We start from the raw sequence: 20,603 nt of genomic DNA, 5'->3' as shown, positions 1-20,603 counted from the left end.
TTGATAGGATTTTCCTGAGTGGATTGAGTAACTCGGGAAACCTATCAATCTATTTCTTTTTCACCCCCACGCATGGCCATAATGTATCAGTATTGAACATAGCCATTATCATAAAAGAAGAAGAAGAAGAAATGACCTACCTAGCTCCTATATGTATCATCGACTGATATAAAAATTTCCTGTTAAACTGATATAAAAAATATATCATGCAACGTTATATCAGGTAGATATAAATGCAGCCGTGTGATAAAATAAGATTTCTCTCCAGGTGGTGCTGCTAAAATAGAAATTTGCGAACGGAGAAAATAATAAACAAGTAGGGATGCGTCTGGTGAATTAGAAACAAAGAGGACTGGGTTTAGGAAAGAAATAGTCTCAAACCTCGATGATAATGAAGATACCATTTGTTTTTTACCGATTGCTCACTGATCTTGTATCCCAAAATAAAGAAATAGGGAAATTTAATTTTGCTGCATTTGAGTATATTTTTAAGTCGATTTCAATACAGATAATTTAAATGTTTGTTTAGAGACACACAATGGATGCGCCCATTGGCATTGATTAGTAGATTTCCTTTGATTGACGGACTAAATTAGCCAAACATATTTTTCTTCCCCCAGAAGCACCATAGATTGTGAAGACATGGTTAAATAACGATGCAATAGGTAGTGATACTGATACATTCAAATGCAGCATTGTTGTTTTTAAGAACAAGGCTGTCAAAGGGGCCTTTTCACGTTTTGCTAAATTGACAAAATAAACATGATAAATGGTAGTCCATATAAACGGACTTCCAGAGCCTTTGATAATTTTTGCTACGGCGGCTCTGGCAGTCCATATGCACCCCTTCATAAACATGGGTGCAGTTTAGCGCTGAGAATCTGTGCGCTTCACTAAACAGACGTCGTTCGAGACAAATTGAGGAAAATAATGAATAAACTTCATAAACATGTAAAATTTACCTGAAAGGCAACCTACGGATGTTATCCTTTTCATGCACCCTATAAAAACACGACAATGTTTCAACACACTTTCCTTGCTGACATGTTTTATGTGCAAATTTGAAACAGTGTATTCTGTATCGAATAACACAGCGTTATCGACTTTGTAGGCTCCAACACATAACCAGACGTGCAAAATATTGGTGTACTGCAACCTAACTAATATTGGGTCAATTTTCCAATATGGCGGATACAGCGCACAAAAGCAAAACTAAGTCAATAAAAAGCAATTATTTATTGTTTTAATGGTACCATTTTATGAGTTTGTGGTTTTGACAGGTAAACGTTGATAAGATCTTGCAGTTTCAGTGTTCCTTAACCATTGCATTGTTGATTAAGTTTTGCACCCATGGGCAAGAGCCGGCGTTTTGCAACTATCAGCTAACCATTGGGGTATAAAGCTGAGAGTTGAATTATTGCAACTAGATAAATGGAGGATAACACTTTTTTTTCAGATCAGGATCCTTGCTACACTTTGGGGGATTGGGACCAAGGCCCTTAGAGGGGGGAATTTAGTGTCATTTGGGGCGAAAAGGGGAATTTTAGAAGATCTTTTCCAGGGTTGTCATTATTAACCGATTGCCGATCAAATTCATCAGTAAATATCGCCAGAAAATCCGTTGTTTTACCCGAATCTTTTGAATTAAGATCGGAAGTTTTGATCACACAAACCGACAATAATTGATGAGGAATAACCGTAGTATAGTAGAGCGACGCCTGGTCATACAGTCAGTCCATTAACTCCGCCTAAGAGCTACTGTTTTCAATGAATTTCTCAGCGAGCGGCCAATATTGATTTTTCCAGCTGTCAATCAAATTCTTCTTGGTAAGCACATCAACCAATCAGCGCTCAGGCAGCCGAATACACGCCGACCCCACATGAAACTGCATCAAATAGCTGTTCATAACACCGACCGTATCTCAGCGAATGTAGCACTGTAGAGCGTAATTAACTTTTTTTTTTAGTCAGGGAAAAAGTTTCCACATATTAAAAAATGCTTTTCGATTTTCTACCAAAATAAATTATATTAGGGACCTCTGCGCTACGAAGTTGTTATTCAGCATCTTAATATTAAAGTCCACGCTTTCCCCGAGGAAGAATGACGTGATGTTATACATGAAGTCTAATTTTGGCATGATTTTCATCTGTACATGAAAAACACGAGAAAAGTGTCTCTGTTGCTAGAATTTTCTAAATTTTCCGTGAATAATGAAATCTGAAAATGATTTCGGATAACACATTTAATTATACGCATTTGAAAATACTTCAATTAAATAATGCATTTTGTTATACAAATGGTCATAACACATAATATAATAAGTAGGTAAATAACGTGTTTTGAGATTGCCAAACTATGCATACATATAGGTCTACATGCATGAATGACCTGACAAGTTATATCACTATCCCGAATGAAAGGTACTCGGTAAAATTTAAAGAAAGACGCTTTTTATTCTCAGAAAATTAACTTTCACTTTAGCAAACTTTTCTGAAAGGAGGTACATGTACATGTAACAGTTTAGATTGAGTCGTTGATTTGTCGTTATTACTTAATATAAACGGTTCTCAATGCTCTCAAATCGCGTCACGTGATTCACGCATTTTCAATGGGAATTCCCCAATCCTACAATTCAGTTTGTGTATGCACTTGCGTTAAATGTCGGCCGACATTCATCGTCAATATTGGCCGTAATTTGGTTTAAAAAAAAAGAAATTGTATGATACTGGATTGTCGGGTAGTGGATAGAATTGGAACATGAAAAGATCTATCAATATAATATGTTTTAACGTTGTACAGTATACTAAAAATGTGGAAATCTTAAAATTTTCTATTCTTTTTAGACCTCATTTTAACTTTTTTATGCTCTGAGAATAGCAGTATTTTGTCCCTAAAATGTCTAGAATTTGTTTTTGGTTGGCCCCCCTACCAAGGCCTTGTCCTGGACCTACAAAGGGGCCTAGGCACCTTGACCCCCGGCCCAATCGCTTACTATTCCAAAATAATCCTTTACAATCATAATGACAACCTTGATCTTTTCACCAACCATTCAACACTTACAATTGCTATATTTTAACAGAATTTACAAAAATATACATTCGAGTAGTTTTCTGAGAAAACAGGGCTTAATGCGTGTGTGTAAAGTGTCATCCCAGATTAGCCTGTGCAGTCCACACAGGCTAATCAGGGACAACACTTTCCCCCTAATCTTGATTTTTGGTAAGGAGGGACTTCCTTGAAACTAAAAATACCATAAAAGCTGAAAGTGTCGTCCCTGATTAGCCTTTGTGGACAGCACAGGCGAATCTGGGACGACACTTTACGCACATGCATTATGCCCAGTTTTCTCAGAACACGATTCATTTAATCAAAGATTAATAGCATGATACTTGCTGGCAACATAGGTATAAAAGTTTAAAAAAAATTGTGTGAGGGGGAAATTTTTAGCTGAAATAGGGAAAAAAAGTATACTATAAAGTATTTTAAGGGGGGAATGGGGCCAAATTTCGGCCCCGAAAATGGCCAAACGAGGGCCCTGGTCAGATTCTCAAATTTTCGTTGTAACTATGATATTTGTGAGGAAACAGTAATACTGAACATTTACTATGCTCTAAAATATCCATTATGTGCATCTTTTGACGATCTGAAAATTATAAAGCATTGCAATGCCAAACTATTGAATAGTTTGGAGAGTTCTGTTGTTGTTGTTATATTTTGTGATAGTTCTGCTAGGAGGATCGCTTATATAAAGTATAAAAAACACCGCACATTGTATGAGCACGGATAGCCAAGTGGTCTAAGAGGAAGACTTTTACCCCCAGGGCTCAGTGGTTCGAGCCAAGTTCATGGTTACTTTTTCTTTTTTTAATTTATCTTTAATATTTTATTATGTATACATTCCATAACACATACAACAAACAATTATATTTCTCATTCTGTTATCATACAGTATTTTTTTTGCTTGATATTTTACAGCTTTTGCCTTTTGCTTTTTTGATTACATTGGAAAAATGATACGTTATTAACTGATCAAGACCTATAACTGTAACCAGCTGTTTAGTACAATTTATACAAACATGTACATGTATGTACCCTTTTGAACTGATGAAAGTTTAGTTTAGGTTTGCCTGTTATTTGAAAGTCAAAAGCTGTGAAGTCTTCTAAAGATATTGAAGTAAACCTTTACTTATGTTATATGTATTCAAAGTTTTTAGCTCGGCGTTTTCAGAGAAACCTGAGGTATTGTCATAGCTAGCTCGTCGTGTCGTCCCCCGTCCGCATCGTGCTAAAACCTTAACATTTTGTTAAGGTTTTGAACATTGGCTCTAAAATCAAATTGCTTCCACCTACAACTTTGAAACTTCATATGTGGATGCAGTGTTTTTTTATGGCAATTTCGGGGTGATTTTCGGCCCCATTCCCCTAAAAAAAGAGTATATATTTTCCCCTAATTTTGTAGAAAAAATCCCCTCCAGAAGTATTTTTTTTTTATTATTATTATTTTTTTTTTAGAAAGAACTGTCGTGATAAATATATCTCAAATTTATTTCATTAACAACCAACAAATTATATAACTATAATTAAAATGATTTTTTATTATTATAAAGAGTTATATAAAATTAGTTTTGTCCGAATCAGTGGACTTTTCACATGAATTGCATTTTTTTCCCAAAATGGCCAGGAAAAGGCCTTATGTATCTATATTGTGTCAATATTTGTTTATAAAAACATTCCAATTTGGTCCATTTTACTGATTAAAAAATTGCTCAAATTTGCCATTTTATCAATTTAAAAAATCCCATAGACTCAAATTGGCTAGGAAAACTGAAACTGTGCATGACTGCTGAACTGTCTGAAAATAATGTTGAAAAAATCATTGATATATATTTAAGAAAAAGGACAGACACATTCATTTGTGAATATTACATTCATACATACACGTTTATTCATATAATAAATCTCATTACGTATAAAACGTGAATTTTTAATTTTCCCCTTTTCCTAAAAAATGACGCGTTTTTCCCCTTTGGACGGGCCCCGCCACCATTCCCCTATAGGTGAAAAAAACACTGGGATTCACCTTGATGAGTTCTACACGCCAGACCCATTTTTGGGTCACTAGGTCAAGGGTCAAGGTCACTGTGACCTTTAAAAAAATGTATATTAAAAAATCTGACAAGCTTTTATTTATTCAAAACTGCTGTAGCCGAGCCTGGCACCTGTTACGCGGTGCTCTTGTTATAAACAGTCATGGACCAAGACCTTTAATTTTTAGCTCGGCGTTTTCGGAGAAAACCCGAGGTATCGTCATAGCCAGCTCACCGTCCGTCAACCGCGTCTTGCTAAAACCTTAACATTTTTTAAGGTTTTGAACATTGGCTCTAAAATCAAATTGCTACCCCCTACAACTTTGAAACTTAATATGTAGATGCACCTTGATGAGTTCTACACGATACACCCATTTTTGGGTCACTAGGTGAAAGGTCAAGGTCACTGTGACCTTAAAAAAAAAAAAAAAAAAAATTCTGACAAGCTTTCATTTATTCAAAACTGCACCCGTAGCCGAGCGTGGCACCCGTTATGCGGTGCTCTTGTTAAACATGAATGCAGACCTATGGTGGGATTGCATTTGATCCCAGTTGGGACATAGTAGCTTTAAATGGAAAAATTGGCAGTTTGTAGAGGGCTGGAATGCAAATTGAGAATGACGCGGTTGATCCCCAGCCCATCCATATGATTTGTGCACTTATTATCACCGGCCAAAGGCGGAGGGATATTGTTTTGGCGTTGATCGTCCTCCTGTCTTTCCGTCCGTCCGGCACTTTTGTGTCTGGAGCCATATCTTGGAAGTGCTTTGGCGGATTTCATTGATACTTGGTATGAGTATATATATTGATAATAGGATGATGCACACCAAACGACATTGTACACCAACGGATAATAAGGGAGTTATGGCACTTTGTATTTTGAAAAATGCTTTTTGTGTGTGTCCAGAGCCATATCTTGGAAGTGCTTTGACGGATTGCATTGAAACTTGGTATGAGTATATAATTATATGGATAAGAGGATGATGCATTTTGGCGTAGTCCATTTGTCCAGAAAACTTTTGTGTCCAGAAGTATATTGGCAGGGGATATCAATTAAACGAATTTGCTTGTTTATCATCAAAAACTTTCTACTTTCGTTTTCCCGCTTGCTCTGATCCCTCTTATTCCAATAAGGCAGTTTTCAGTATTTGCACTATTCACTGGCAAATCTTAGGAAAACAGTGGACTTGGTAATTGAATGTTGTGCTATGTATATTGTTGAAAAATCCAGCTACACATGTATCAAAGATTTCTGCTCAATATCTTGAGTTTGGATGGAGGTTATGTGCTGAGCATGAAGACTTTCATTCAAACTTAATTAAATTTAACTTAATTGTTGGGTAAACAGTTAGAAAATATAGTTTCTTGGCATGTTCATTTTTCTTGTTTTAATTGTTATTGTTATTTACATTTATAAGCTTACATCAGGTGGCCTACAGAACATGTTCATCATACATGAATCAGAATAATAGTTAAGTGCGCCATCTTGGGACAGCCCTGGTTCTCATTTTCAATTTTTAGCTCGGCTGTTTTCGGAGAAAACCGAGGTATTGCCATAGCCTGCCCGTTGTGTTGTGTCGTTAGCCGGTGTCGTGCTTAAACCTTAACATTGGCTCTGAAATCAAAGTGCTTCTACCTACAACTTTGAAACTTCATATGTAGATGTACCTTGATGAGTTCTACATGCCACACCCATTTTTGCGTCACAAGGTTTAAGGTCAAGGTCACTGTGACCTCTTAAAAAAAAAAATTGACAAGCTTTCATTTATTCAAAACTGCACCTGCAGCAAAGCGTTGGCACCCATTATGCGGTGCTCTTGTTAGAATATGAAGTTCAGTTCAATACTTTAGTGATATTTGTCAATTTGACATGTAACAAGGTACAGTGCTCAAGCTAGGATTTGAAAAGGGCAGGGGGGGGGCTTTTTGTCAGAAGGGCACTTTCGACGCGCAGTATTTTGTCAAAAGGGCACTTTTGAGCGCGCGGGCATTTCTGGAATGCTTATGTGTTATTAATAATTGTTAAAATATATTATTCCCACTATATGAAATCATTATAAAACCATTCAAACATAATGTCTACAAGGAATGATAAATTAAATACAATGTAATAAGAGATTTATTTATTATCACATGTAAAAAAAATATTATTTTTTTTGTTTTTTAAGTAAGGGTAGGGGGGGGGGGGCCTGGGGGGGCATGGCGGAGTTTCGGGAGGGCAGGGCAGGGCGCCTTTCAATTTAGGCCTAGCTGGAGCACTGAGGTATTACAGTTGTTCATCAAAGAAACAAGCCTATTTTCATGTTTAATGTTTTAATATTATCTTCAATAGAGAGTCATTTTTCAGATATTTGATGATGTGACATGCTCGCAATGGATGGCGGGCATTCGACAAAGAAGCGTGGCTTCTGCTTCATGCTCGTCCGCAGTCGTATAGGACAGCTGATCCTGGGACTGTTGGCCATCTTTGTTCTCTCAACCTTCATATCGCACTACTACATTTCAAACTTTGGGGCTGATGGTGAACTAGGGTACAGGTAGCATGAGTTTTGGGCATAGATTGATAGTTTGTAAAACTATTGTTTCTGATAGTGAAATAGCAGCAATTCAATTGCATTGTTAAGTAGCAACAATTTCATAGTGGAATAATAACATTTGCTTATTAAATGGCAAGATTTAAAAGTAAGCTTACATTGTATCTGGTATGACACTTCAAACACATGCATTCAGTGCAGTTTTACCAGAACGAGACTTTATTGTCCTTTTTTCCACTCAATATGAATGGCTGGAGGCAAAAAACTGTGCTGAATGTATGTGTTGACATAAGCATGCAAAATAATGTTTTCTGCAAACAAATACGGTTTTATTAATATTGGTAAATTAAATTCAACATTTTGTTCTGCTATTTATCTTAATTACATATAGAATCCAGCATTTATTTTTAACCAGGTTTTCTGAAGGAAAAAACTGTTTATTAGATTTGCGAATGTCGGCGGTCAGGCTGGCTGGCGGGCAGAACAAGCTTGTCCGGGCCATAACTTTGTCGTTCATTGTCAGATTTTAAAATCATTTGGCACTTTTGTTCACCATCATTAGACAGTATGTCGCGCGAAAGAATTACGTTGATATCTCCAAGGTCAAGGTCACAATTTGAGTTTGAAGGTCAAAAATGGCCATAAATGACCTTGTCCGGGCCATAACTTTGTCGTTCATTGTGAGATTTTAAAATCATTTGGCACATTTGTTAACCATCATTAGACGGTGTGTCGCGCAAAAAAATCACATCGATATCTCCAAGGTTAAGGCCACAATTTGAGTTTGAAGGTCAAAAATGGCCATAAATGAGCTTGTCTGGGCCATTACAATGTCATTCATTGTGACATTCAAAAATCATTTGGCACATTTGTTCACCATTATTGGACGGTGTGTCGGGCGAAAGAATTACACCAATATCTCCAAGGTCAAGGTCGCCACAACTAAAAATAGATTGATTTTGTAACTATGTAACTATGAACACTCAGTAACAATGCACATTTTTATTTTGAGTTGTCTCTCTTTATCAGACTTTTTATGCCCCCGGTAGGGTGGCATATAGCAGTTGAACTGTCCGTCAGTATGTGTGTATGTCAGTCTGTCCGTCCGAAAAAAAACATTAACGTTGGCCTTAACTTTTGCATTATTGAAGACAAGAACTTGATATTTGGCATGCATGTGTATCTCATGAAGATGTACATTTTGAGTGGTGGAAGTTCAAGGTCAAGGTTATCCTTCAAGGTCAAAGGTCAAAAAAAATAATTCAAAGCGGCATTCTCATGAAGCTGCACATTTTTAGTGGTGTAAGTTCAAGGTTAAGGTCATCCTTCAAGGTAAAAGGTAAAAAAAAACAAATTCAAAGCGGCATTTCTCATGAAGCTGCACATTTTGAGTAGTGGAAGTTCAAGGTCAAGGTCATCCTTCGAGGTCAAAGGTCAATTTTAGTATTTCAAAGCGGCGCAATAGGGGGCATTGTGCTTCTTACGAACACATCTCTTGTTTTTAGATGGGCGCTTTAGCGCCCGTCTAAAGTGCTTAGTGTGAAATTCAGGTCGATACGGCCTAGGTATGATTAGCCCAATACCAGCTTGCGTATCCGCGCAAGAAAGAGTTGTATAATTTATGCAAGAGGTTTGAGTTCTCCAATTATGTGTATTCACAAATGGAAACATTATATTAATATCGTGTTACTTTCAATATTTTCGAACGGTGTTTAATAGAAAAAAATCAATAAACAATGATCGTATTGTACGAGTCGCGGAGGAGATTGTTTATGAATGATTAAAATAGTTCACTTTCTGCTGCGTGTGCGTGACGTAGTATTTTCGCTCAGCTCATTCATAAATCTGAGGCTGGCGATAAACAAAGGGGAGTCCGTGTGAGAATAACGCAGTAGTATAAGGTTACGCTTGTTTATATTCACAGGTCTCAATTAATAATACGTTGACCACGAGTTCAACAATTATTACAGGGATACGATAGACAACATACAAAAATGTTTCATTATCGCTGAAACTGTTAAAAAACATTTAAATATAACAATAATATTCTCTAAAAAATGTAGTCTTGCTGTTTTGAAATAAGGTTTGGAATTTTGTTTTCTAAATAACTTAATTCAAAACACAAGTTAAATTATAGAGTTTTTTACTTGTTAGTCGCATATTTACCGCATTATAATGTGTGTTATAATTGGCAAACCATACATTAGTAAAATTCAATCTGCCTTCGCACATAGAAGGAATGGGTCAATTAGATGCTGCGTTTCCTTTGCTTACTTCAGTTAGAGTTCAATTATTTACGTAATAGCAATCACAAGGATCCGACTTCAAAGGATTTGCGGAGCGTTCTTACATAATTAAAGTCGAAGTCGCATGGTATTTGCGTTTTGCGTCCTATTTGGTCACGTGGTTCTTTTTCCCGGTTGTTTTGGCATTCATGATATGAGGCTATTAATAGATGCGCCTGTCGATAAACAAAGGAAAGTTTACGGTTTATAACAACGCAATAGGTTACGCTCTCGCATACAACTCAATGACGTAGTACAGGTCGTAAATTGAGAGATTCGGGAAAAAGTTGACGCTTATTTATATTCTCAATTTATAAAACGTTGAACATAAATTCAAATATAACTTCAGCGATACGATAGACAAAAAATTGTTTTTCATAATTGCTAAACCCGAATATAACAAACAATTGATAATAATAATACGAATGCAATAGTAGAAGGTTAGTAGAAGGTTAAGCTTGTTTATATTCACAGTTTTCAATACATAGACAGTTGGATATGAGTTCATCAATTACTACAGGCATACTATAGGCAACCTCGAAAATGCTTTTTAATCGCTAAAACCGAAAACAACTTAATATATTATATTAAATATATTTATAGCAATAAATGTCTTAAAAATGTAGTTGGCGTATACGCTGACTTTGAAATAAAGTTAGCAATTTACTTTTCTAAATAATTAAATACAATTAAACAAAAGTTAAACTATTGTGTTGTGTTTTTCACTTGTAAGCTGCATATTCACCGCATGAAATGTGTGTTAGCATTGTCAAACCACATATTAGTGTGAGTAAATAAAAAATATACTACGGGAGAGCACTTCATATGTGTCCTCATATGCCTTGTTATGAGTATCTTTCTTCACTATCGAAATATATCGTATGTTTTTATTTTATTTAAACGCAGTTTTCTTTCGACACATTTAAATCACACGTCAATAGCGCCGTCATGCGAAAATGGGTCTTATGCGTTTCGGCAAGCGTTTGTTAAACCCAACATGTGCTTTTGCGCAGTCAGGCCATAGGGGATGATGTTCGCTTTAAAATCACTCAATATGTTATGTTTCTCCTTACCAGAAGGAGGGATAGCTGAGTGGGCTATTTATATGATGGACGCATATCTAATAAGACCCATTTTCGCATAACGAGGGTCATTACAAATCTCATTGCGAATTGAAAATGCCACATTTAAGAACAATGCTTTTTGATACAAAATTGAATTGAAAATAGCAAACTTATTAATAATGGCAGCCTATCCACACATTAAGGAATGATTTCCAGACGTGCTGACCAAGTACGGCAAACATTGTGGTATGATAATTAAACGATTTTCTCTTATCGTGACACTATACTATTTCGCTAATGATTGTTTTCTCATCTTGGAGGCGAAAGTGAAATTCTGCGAGATGGATTGTAACGCGTAGTTGTAACAGGGCCACAATTTGTGTCGTTTGAGCATACAGAGAGTAGTCCGGAATTCCTTACACTGAACAGTGCTACATCCTTTGAATTGAGCACATACGCAGTGATGTAGCAAAAATTCAGAGGTTGTATCTCGAATCAGCTTATTAAATATTCGAAAATATTCATGCGTGTCTGTTGGCGTTATGTAAAAGTCACTAAGATGAAAACTGAAACAGCTACGCCTAAAAGCGCATTAGTGCTCTATACCTATGTTTATGTTAGCGTTGTTGACACCGTGTGAACTGCTCGGGTAATAAGTAAAGCTTAAACAGCAATGTTTATATACTTTTATTCCTCCATATACAAGATACGAAGATTGTTGTATATTTTGAATTTGTATATGGTGTCAAAAATCAAAAGTTTTGTACACGGAACTTTCATTATGAATTTATATTCTTGGTGTGATAGTCATTTGATATTAGAAAAAAATATTCCTTTAATATGATGGTGACTGCAAATTTTCTTTATATTAAGTTATCATTACCATTTTCATCATACTTTCTATGCTTTCAGAACTTCCAAAAAGCATGTTGTTTTTATTTTGTCTAAGTTATTTCTATGAAATAATAAGGATGATAAAAAGTGCACACAAAACTCGACCCGTGCGCTATGACACACACTTTATAAAGTTGAATGGCGTCTGTTCATTTCAAACTTGCGATTGATTTTCAAAAATGAATTGCGTGTTAAATTATGCAATAGCGAACATCTTCAGTGCCTTCAGCGCTTTGATTTCTAATTGAAATCAAGGTCAATTTTACACAAGGAGTTACCAATACACATTTTGAATTGTCTCCCTTTATCAGACTTTTTTTCAACTAAAAACCTGGTTTTGTGACAATTTTGTCCCTTGTTTTGTATTTAACTGCTCATCACAAATGTGGGTATTCATATCTAATTTCACAGGTCAAGGTCAACAAAAAATCACCCAGAAGATGCTGACCTTGACAGAGTTCAATGTCACGAGTTGAAAGGTCAGATAACGGAGCTTCGTAGAATTCGTGGGTCTGTAAACAATGAACTCCGGGAGCTAGAAAGCAAGCGGTTGAGTTTGCAGACGGAAATCACAAAAGTCAAAACTCACCTGGAAGCGTTAAGGATCGAACAAGAGAATATTGAGAAGAATATCAAGCAGTTGACGTTGAACCTGGATCAGCTGAAAGTAGAAGTGGACGAATTTTCTAATGGTGACCAGCAGATTTTGAAGGCGCCATTACGATTTATACCGTCATCAATAAGAATTAAGGCAAAATCAGGGACTGAGAATGACCAGTTTCACATTTGTTCGATGTTCACATGTTTCGACTTCTCCAGGTGTTCACTGCTGTCACCATTCCTTGTTTATGTGTATGGTTTGAATAGCCATTTTACTGACAGCAATTTAAATGACTTTATTAAATCTTCCGTTTATCAGGCTTTTGATGGAAATGCTCATATCACTTCTTCCCCTGAGACAGCCTGTATTTACGTTGCCATTTTTGGCGAAATATTTTCTGAAGAGTCCCCAGAAACAATTCAAAATAAGATCAACTCCCTTCGGTACTGGAATGGGGATGGTCTAAATCACGTACTCATTAATCTAGCAAGGTCTAGATCTAATGTGGATCTATTCCATGGTGTTAAAACAGGCAGGGCTATAATTGTGCAATCTTCTTTTGTTGAAACCGGTTTTCGCAGACAGTTTGATATTGTTGTACCACCGTTGCTGGGTAATTCTGATGGAGAAGTGTGGGCAGAATTGCCTCCCTTGAATCCAATAAGGAGGAATTATTTACTTTCATTTTCTGGACAGTTTAAAGATAATGCAAATAGTATAGCAGCAGTTCATAATAATGATATTAAAAAGGCAGGTCCACAGAATTACCAGTCTCGTACCTTACAGGCTGCGTTACATGTTCCAATATTAAACTCAAGTGTAAAACATGTTCAAAATGAACTTGAAGACTTAGAATCAAGTATAGTGCAGCAACTTAAACTTTTTGAAAGTGAAGGTACAGAAAAACTCAGTTTTAATTTTATGTGTGAGTCAGGGCATGAAACGGTCGGCATCAACGGAGAATGGTTACTCTGTGGGAATGAAAATGATAGAGCGAACATTTTGAAACAGTCAACATTCAGCCTAATTATTGCTCCAGCAAATTATACAATTATCTCGACGACAGTGTTTCAGGCGAGACTTTACGAATCTCTCAAGTCTGGTGCTATTCCAGTCATACTTGGGGACTATGCTGAACTGCCATTCAGCGAATTGCTGGATTGGTCAAAGGCGGTCATCATTCTACCTAAGCAGAGAGTCACAGAGCTGTATTACCTGCTAAGAACCCTGTCCAATGTTGACATGATGGAGTTTAAGAGGAATGGACGCAGGTCAGTGTTTTGTCTTTTTTGGGCATTGGGCTGGGGCCCTTTGGATTGGGTAAAATGGCACTGTTTTAACTAAAACTGGGAAATCGGTGTTTTGAATGTTTTGTTATTAAAAACTTTAAAATTGAGAGTGTTTTCAAAATCATATTTACGAAGGTTTGCCCATTAGGCTGCAAAGGAAAATTATCTTAAATCTAAATTTTCATTTTATTTATCTGTTTTTTATATGTTGTGCTATGGTAATGGATTCGAATGACGGCCCAAAATTTGACAAAAAAATTGCAGGTTTTGGGAAACGTATTTCGGGACCAGTAAGAGCGTCGTGACAACCATGCTGGCTGTCGTGAGGACTCGACTCAACATTCCCGCGCCACCGGTACGTGAGGAGCCATCACCGACCGCCGTCAGTAACTTCATTCCAGTGCCACAGAATTTGGGTAAGTCTGCTTGAGGGTTTATCAAATTTCACAATAAAAATAGTAGTCGACATTTTTCTGGACTTAACATTTGACGCACAAAAAATAAAGAAATGCTGTTTTTATCCAGTTTATGTGGAAAGATATTCATTTTTCCTTTAAAATAAATATCATTAAGTTTTTAGTCTGCTTGATTTCCTGTTTGTATGGAGACATGCAATTAAGCATTGTTTTGGGAAAACTGGGCTTAATGGATGTGTGTTAAAGTCGTCCCAGATTAGCCTGTGCAGTCGGCTGCACTGTACACACATGTTTGAAGCCTAGTTTTCCCAGATAACAGCAGCTCTTTCATAGAAACGAAGCCAATATTAAAAGTGGGTTTTTAATGTACCTGAAATAATGGTTTACTCTGCCACTATTGTCCCCTACCGGTGAAACCAGAGGGGACTTATGGTTTGCGCTCTGTCTGTCAGTCTGTCTGTCAGTCTGTCCATCACACTTTTCTGAATCCTGCAAGGACTTTAAAAGTTCTTCATATTTTTTCATGAAACTTTAAACATGGATAGATGGCAATATGGAAATTATGCATATCATTTCATTTTGTTCTTACATCAACAAATCTGGTTGCTATGGCAACAAATATATAATAAAAAAAATAAAACAATCTGAAAATGATCAAGTGTCGCCGGTAGGGGACATATATTGCTTGGCAATAGTCGTGTTATCCCCGCCGAAAAAAAATCGGAGGGGATATAGTAATTGGTCCTGTCCGTCCCTTTGTCTGTCCGTCTGTCCGTCCGGCTGAAACTTTGTCGGGAGCATAACTCCAAATCTATTCAATGGATTTACTTTAAACTTAGAATATAAACAGATGGCAACTAGGAGAAGTGCAGTGACCAAGAACCATAACTCTATCTACCTTAGTTTTTTAATTATCTCCCCTTTTATATAACTTTAAGGAAATTTTTTGTCCGGAGCATAACTCTAAATATACTAGAAGGATTTACTTGAAACTTGAAATATAAACAAATGGCAACAAGGAAAAGTGCAGTGACCAAGAACCACAACTCTATCTACCTTAGTTTTTGAATAATCTCCCCTTTTATATAATTTTAAAGTTAATTTTTGTCCGGAGCATAACTCTAAATCTACTGAAGGGATTTACTTGAAACTTGAAATATAAACAAATGGCAACTAGGAGAAGTGCAGTGACCAAGAACCACAACTCTATCTACCTTAGTTTTTTAATTATCTCCCCTTTTATATAATTTTAAAGTTAATTTTTGTCCGGAGCATAACTCTAAATCTACTGAAGGGATTTACTTGAAACTTGAAATATAAACAGATGGCAAGTAGGAAAAGTGCAGTGAATAAGAACCATAACTCTATCTACCTTAGTTTTTGAATTATCTCCCCTTTTTATTAGCGGGATTTTTTTCGAAAAAATCTCGGCTTATAGATTGATGTTGTCGGGCGGGCGGGGGGGCGGGCGGGCGGGCGGGGGTGGCGGCGTGCTCGAAAATGTTAAAGTTCTTATTTCATGGTATAACTTTGGTATGCTTGGACCTAGAGTCTTCAAACTTGACATGAAGGTTGGCCAGGATTAACAGATGACCACTGGTCATTTCAAGGTCATTCATTTCAAGGTCAAGGTCACTGTGACCTTCAATATAAAAAATGTTAAAGTTGTTATAACTTTGGTATGCTTGGACCTAGAGTCTTGAAACTTGACATGAAGGTTGGCCATAACTAGTTAGTAACCACTGGTCATTTCAAGGTCATTCATTTGAAGGTCAAGGTCACTGTGACCTTGAATGTAAAAATGTTAAAGTTCTTATTTCATGGTATAACTTTGGTATGCTTGGACCTAGAGTCTTCAAACTTGACATGAAGGTTGGCCAGGATTAACAGATGACCACTGGTCATTTCAAGGTCATTCATTTGAAGGTGAAGGTCACTGTGACCTTCAATATAAAAATGTTAAAGTTGTTATAACTTTGGTATGCTTGGACCTAGAGTCTTGAAACTTGACATGAAGGTTGGCCAGAACTAGTAAGTAACCACTGGACATTTCAAGGTCATTCATTTGAAGGTCAAGGTCACTGTGACCTTGAATGTAAAAATGTTAAAGTTGTTATAACTTTGGTATGCTTGGACCTAGAGTCTTGAAACTTGACATGAAGGTTGGCCAGAACTAGTAAGTAACCACTGGACATTTCAAGGTCATTCATTTGAAGGTCAAGGTCACTGTGACCTTGAATGTAAAAATGTTAAAGTTCTTATTCCATGTTATAACTTTGGTATGCTTGTACCTAGAGTCTTCAAACTTGACATAAAGGTTGGCCAGTACTAGAAGATCACCACTGCTCATTTCAATGTCATTCATTTGAATGTCAGGGTCACTGTGACCTTCAATGTTAAAATGTTAAAATTGTTATAACTTTGGTATGCTTGGACCTAGAATCTCAAACTTGACGTAAAGGTTTGCAAGCACACTTAGATGACCACTGGTCATTTCAAGGTCATTCATTTCAATGTCATTCGTTTGAAGGTCAAGGTCACTGTGAACTTAAATGTTAAAATGTTAAAATTGTTGTAACTTTGGTATGCTTGTTATTGTTGTTCATGTATATGCATGCATTCAAAACATAACACAAGGTTTGCTCATGCCTTGAAAAGTACTTACATTTCATTTTGACCTTTGAACAATATTTCAGTAATTTAAGTATTGCATTGACAAAAACACGAAAGGTACTTTCCTGTCATTTAAATCAAAAATCCGGCTTCAATGCGGTCATCTCCGACCGCGGAACTCTTGTATAACTTTAAAGTAAATTTTATGCGGAGCATAACTATAAATCTACTAAAGGGATTTATTTGAAACTTAAAATATAAACATATGGCAACTAGGAGAAGTGCAGTGACCAATAACCATAGCTCTCTCTACCTTAGTTTTTGAATTATCTCCCCTTAGTTAATGTTTGTCCGGAGCATAACTCAAAATCTACTGAAGGGATTTACTTGAAACTTAAACAGATGGCAAGTAGGAGAAGTGCAGTGACTAAGAACCATAACTCTATCTACCTTAGTGTTTGAATTATATCCATTTATTTAATTTCAAAGTAAATTTTTGTCCAAAGCATAATGAATTATCTCGCTTTATTTGTTTTTACAAATATTCATCTACTCTCTAAAACAAATGTTGTCATACAATGAAATGAAGAATTATTATATAATTTACACATGTATAGGCATAGATACCTCAATTAAGTAAATCCAGTTAATATGATCCTTAATCAGTAAAAAAGATACTCTGGTCTCATAATCACCAATTATTTTCAATTAATGCAGAAATCCAGCTTTGTATTGATGCACATTTTGATTTGTACAGAACTTTCTGGAGCAAATATTTTAATTTGATTTAAATTTGCCAACTTTGTAAGCACTAAAAAATAGGTTTCGCAGGTGGGTATGAATCTTTTCTGATGCATTTTATCATTAGAGAGGAAGTAAGATATTTGCAGAAACTAAATTCCAGTTACATTATAAAGATTAAAAGAAGGGGTTATTTTACTTCTTGCTTTCAAAATATTCTGATCAACATACAGATAACATACATATTTTTTTAGATCTCAACAATAGGATCATCTCCCAGCCAGCCCTATTAGTTGAACCTTAGAGATCTCAACAATAGGATCATCTCCCAGCCAGCTCTATTAGTTGAACCTTAGAGATCTCAACAATAGGATCATCTCCCAGCCAGCTCTGTTAGTTGAACCTTAGAGATCTCAACAATAGGATCATCTCCCAGCCAGCTCTATTAGTTGAACCTTAGAGATCTCAACAATAGGATCATCTCCCAGCCAGCTCTATTAGTTGAACCTTAGAGATCTCAACAATAGGATCATCTCCCAGCCAGCTCTATTAGTTGAACCTTTTAGATCTCAACAATAGGATCATCTCCCAGCCAGCTCTATTAGTTGAACCTTAGAGATCTCAACAATAGGATCATCTCCCAGCCAGCTCTATTAGTTGAACCTTTTAGATCTCAACAATAGGATCATCTCCCAGCCAGCTCTATTAGTTGAACCTTAGAGATCTCAACAATAGGATCATCTCCCAGCCAGCTCTATAAGTTGAACCTTTTAGATCTCAACAATAGGATCATCTCCCAGCCAGCTCTATTAGTTGAACCTTAGAGATCTCAACAATAGGATCATCTCCCAGCCAGCTCTATTAGTTGAACCTTTTAGATCTCAACAATAGGATCATCTCCCAGCCAGCTCTATTAGTTGAACCTTTTAGATCTCAACAATAGGATCATCTCCCAGCCAGCTCTATTAGTTGAACCTTAGAGATCTCAACAATAGGATCATCTCCCAGCCAGCTCTATTAGTTGAACCTTAGAGATCTCAACAATAGGATCATCTCCCAGCCAGCCCTATTAGTTGAACCTTAGAGATCTCAACAATAGGATCATCTCCCAGCCAGCCCTATTAGTTGAACCTTAGAGATCTCAACAATAGGATCATCTCCCAGCCAGCTCTATTAGTTGAACCTTTTAGATCTCAACAATAGGATCATCTCCCAGCCAGCTCTATTAGTTGAACCTTTTAGATCTCAACAATAGGATCATCTCCCAGCCAGCTCTATTAGTTGAACCTTAGAGATCTCAACAATAGGATCATCTCCCAGCCAGCTCTATAAGTTGAACCTTTTAGATCTCAACAATAGGATCATCTCCCAGCCAGCTCTATTAGTTGAACCTTAGAGATCTCAACAATAGGATCATCTACCAGCCAGCTCTATTAGTTGAACATTTTAGATCTCAACAATTGGATCATCTCCCAGCCAGCTCTATTAGTTGAACCTTTTAGATCTCAACAATAGGATCATCTCCCAGCCAGCTCTATTAGTTGAACCTTAGAGATCTCAACAATAGGATCATCTCCCAGCCAGCTCTATTAGTTGAACCTTAGAGATCTCAACAATAGGATCATCTCCCAGCCAGCTCTATTAGTTGAACCTTAGAGATCTCAACAATAGGATCATCTCCCAGCCAGCTCTATTAGTTGAACCTTAGAGATCTCAACAATAGGATCATCTCCCAGCCAGCTCTATTAGTTGAACCTTAGAGATCTCAACAATAGGATCATCTCCCAGCCAGCTCTGTTAGTTGAACCTTAGAGATCTCAACAATAGGATCATCTCCCAGCCAGCTCTGTTAGTTGAACCTTAGAGATCTCAACAATAGGATCATCTCCCAGCCAGCTCTGTTAGTTGAACCTTAGAGATCTCAACAATAGGATCATCTCCCAGCCAGCTCTATTAGTTGAACCTTTTAGATCTCAACAATAGGATCATCTCCCAGCCAGCTCTATTAGTTGAACCTTAGAGATCTCAACAATAGGATCATCTCCCAGCCAGCTCTATTAGTTGAACCTTAGAGATCTCAACAATAGAACCATCTTCCAGCCAGCTCTATTAGTTGAACCTTAGAGATCTCAACAATAGGATCATCTCCCAGCCAGCTCTATTAGTTGAACCTTAGAGATCTCAACAATAGGATCATCTCCCAGCCAGCTCTATTAGTTGAACCTTTTAGATCTCAACAATAGGATCATCTCCCAGCCAGCCCTATTAGTTGAACCTTTTAGATCTCAACAATAGGATCATCTCCCAGCCAGCTCTATTAGTTGAACCTTTTAGATCTCAACAATAGGATCATCTCCCAGCCAGCTCTATTAGTTGAACCTTAGAGATCTCAACAATAGGATCATCTCCCAGCCAGCTCTATTAGTTGAACCTTAGAGATCTCAACAATAGGATCATCTCCCAGCCAGCCCTATTAGTTGAACCTTAGAGATCTCAACAATAGGATCATCTCCCAGCCAGCTCTGTTAGTTGAACCTTAGAGATCTCAACAATAGGATCATCTCCCAGCCAGCTCTATTAGTTGAACCTTAGAGATCTCAACAATAGGATCATCTCCCAGCCAGCTCTATTAGTTGAACCTTAGAGATCTCAACAATAGGATCATCTCCCAGCCAGCTCTATTAGTTGAACCTTTTAGATCTCAACAATAGGATCATCTCCCAGCCAGCTCTATTAGTTGAACCTTTTAGATCTCAACAATAGGATCATCTCCCAGCCAGCCCTATTAGTTGAACCTTTTAGATCTCAACAATAGGATCATCTCCCAGCCAGCTCTATTAGTTGAACCTTAGAGATCTCAACAATAGGATCATCTCCCAGCCAGCTCTATTAGTTGAACCTTTTAGATCTCAACAATAGGATCATCTCCCAGCCAGCCCTATTAGTTGAACCTTTTAGATCTCAACAATAGGATCATCTCCCAGCCAGCCCTATTAGTTGAACCTTAGAGATCTCAACAATAGGATCATCTCCCAGCCAGCTCTATTAGTTGAACCTTTTAGATCTCAACAATAGGAT

General features: G+C 37.0%; 1 protein-coding gene across 1 annotated transcript in view; it reads left to right on the top strand.

Annotated features, from left to right (window-relative positions):
• Window positions 1-456: 456 nt before the first annotated feature.
• The window catches only part of LOC127848267 (exostosin-like 3), a 36,960-nt gene continuing 16,813 nt past the window's right edge, over window positions 457-20,603 (top strand). Inside the window, exons 1-4 of the mRNA XM_052380633.1 lie at window positions 457-665; window positions 7,436-7,625; window positions 12,277-13,737; window positions 14,020-14,171. Of these exons, the coding sequence (XP_052236593.1) occupies window positions 7,453-7,625; window positions 12,277-13,737; window positions 14,020-14,171 (1,786 nt within the window). The 5' untranslated portion in view covers window positions 457-665; window positions 7,436-7,452. The remainder of the gene's footprint in view (window positions 666-7,435; window positions 7,626-12,276; window positions 13,738-14,019; window positions 14,172-20,603) is intronic.

The sequence above is a fragment of the Dreissena polymorpha genome, chromosome 10 (genome assembly GCF_020536995.1).
Source record: "Dreissena polymorpha isolate Duluth1 chromosome 10, UMN_Dpol_1.0, whole genome shotgun sequence".
NCBI classification, from domain to species: domain Eukaryota; kingdom Metazoa; phylum Mollusca; class Bivalvia; order Myida; family Dreissenidae; genus Dreissena; species Dreissena polymorpha.
The sequence above is the reverse complement of the archived record's forward strand: the minus strand, read 5'-3'. Positions and strand labels throughout refer to the sequence as shown.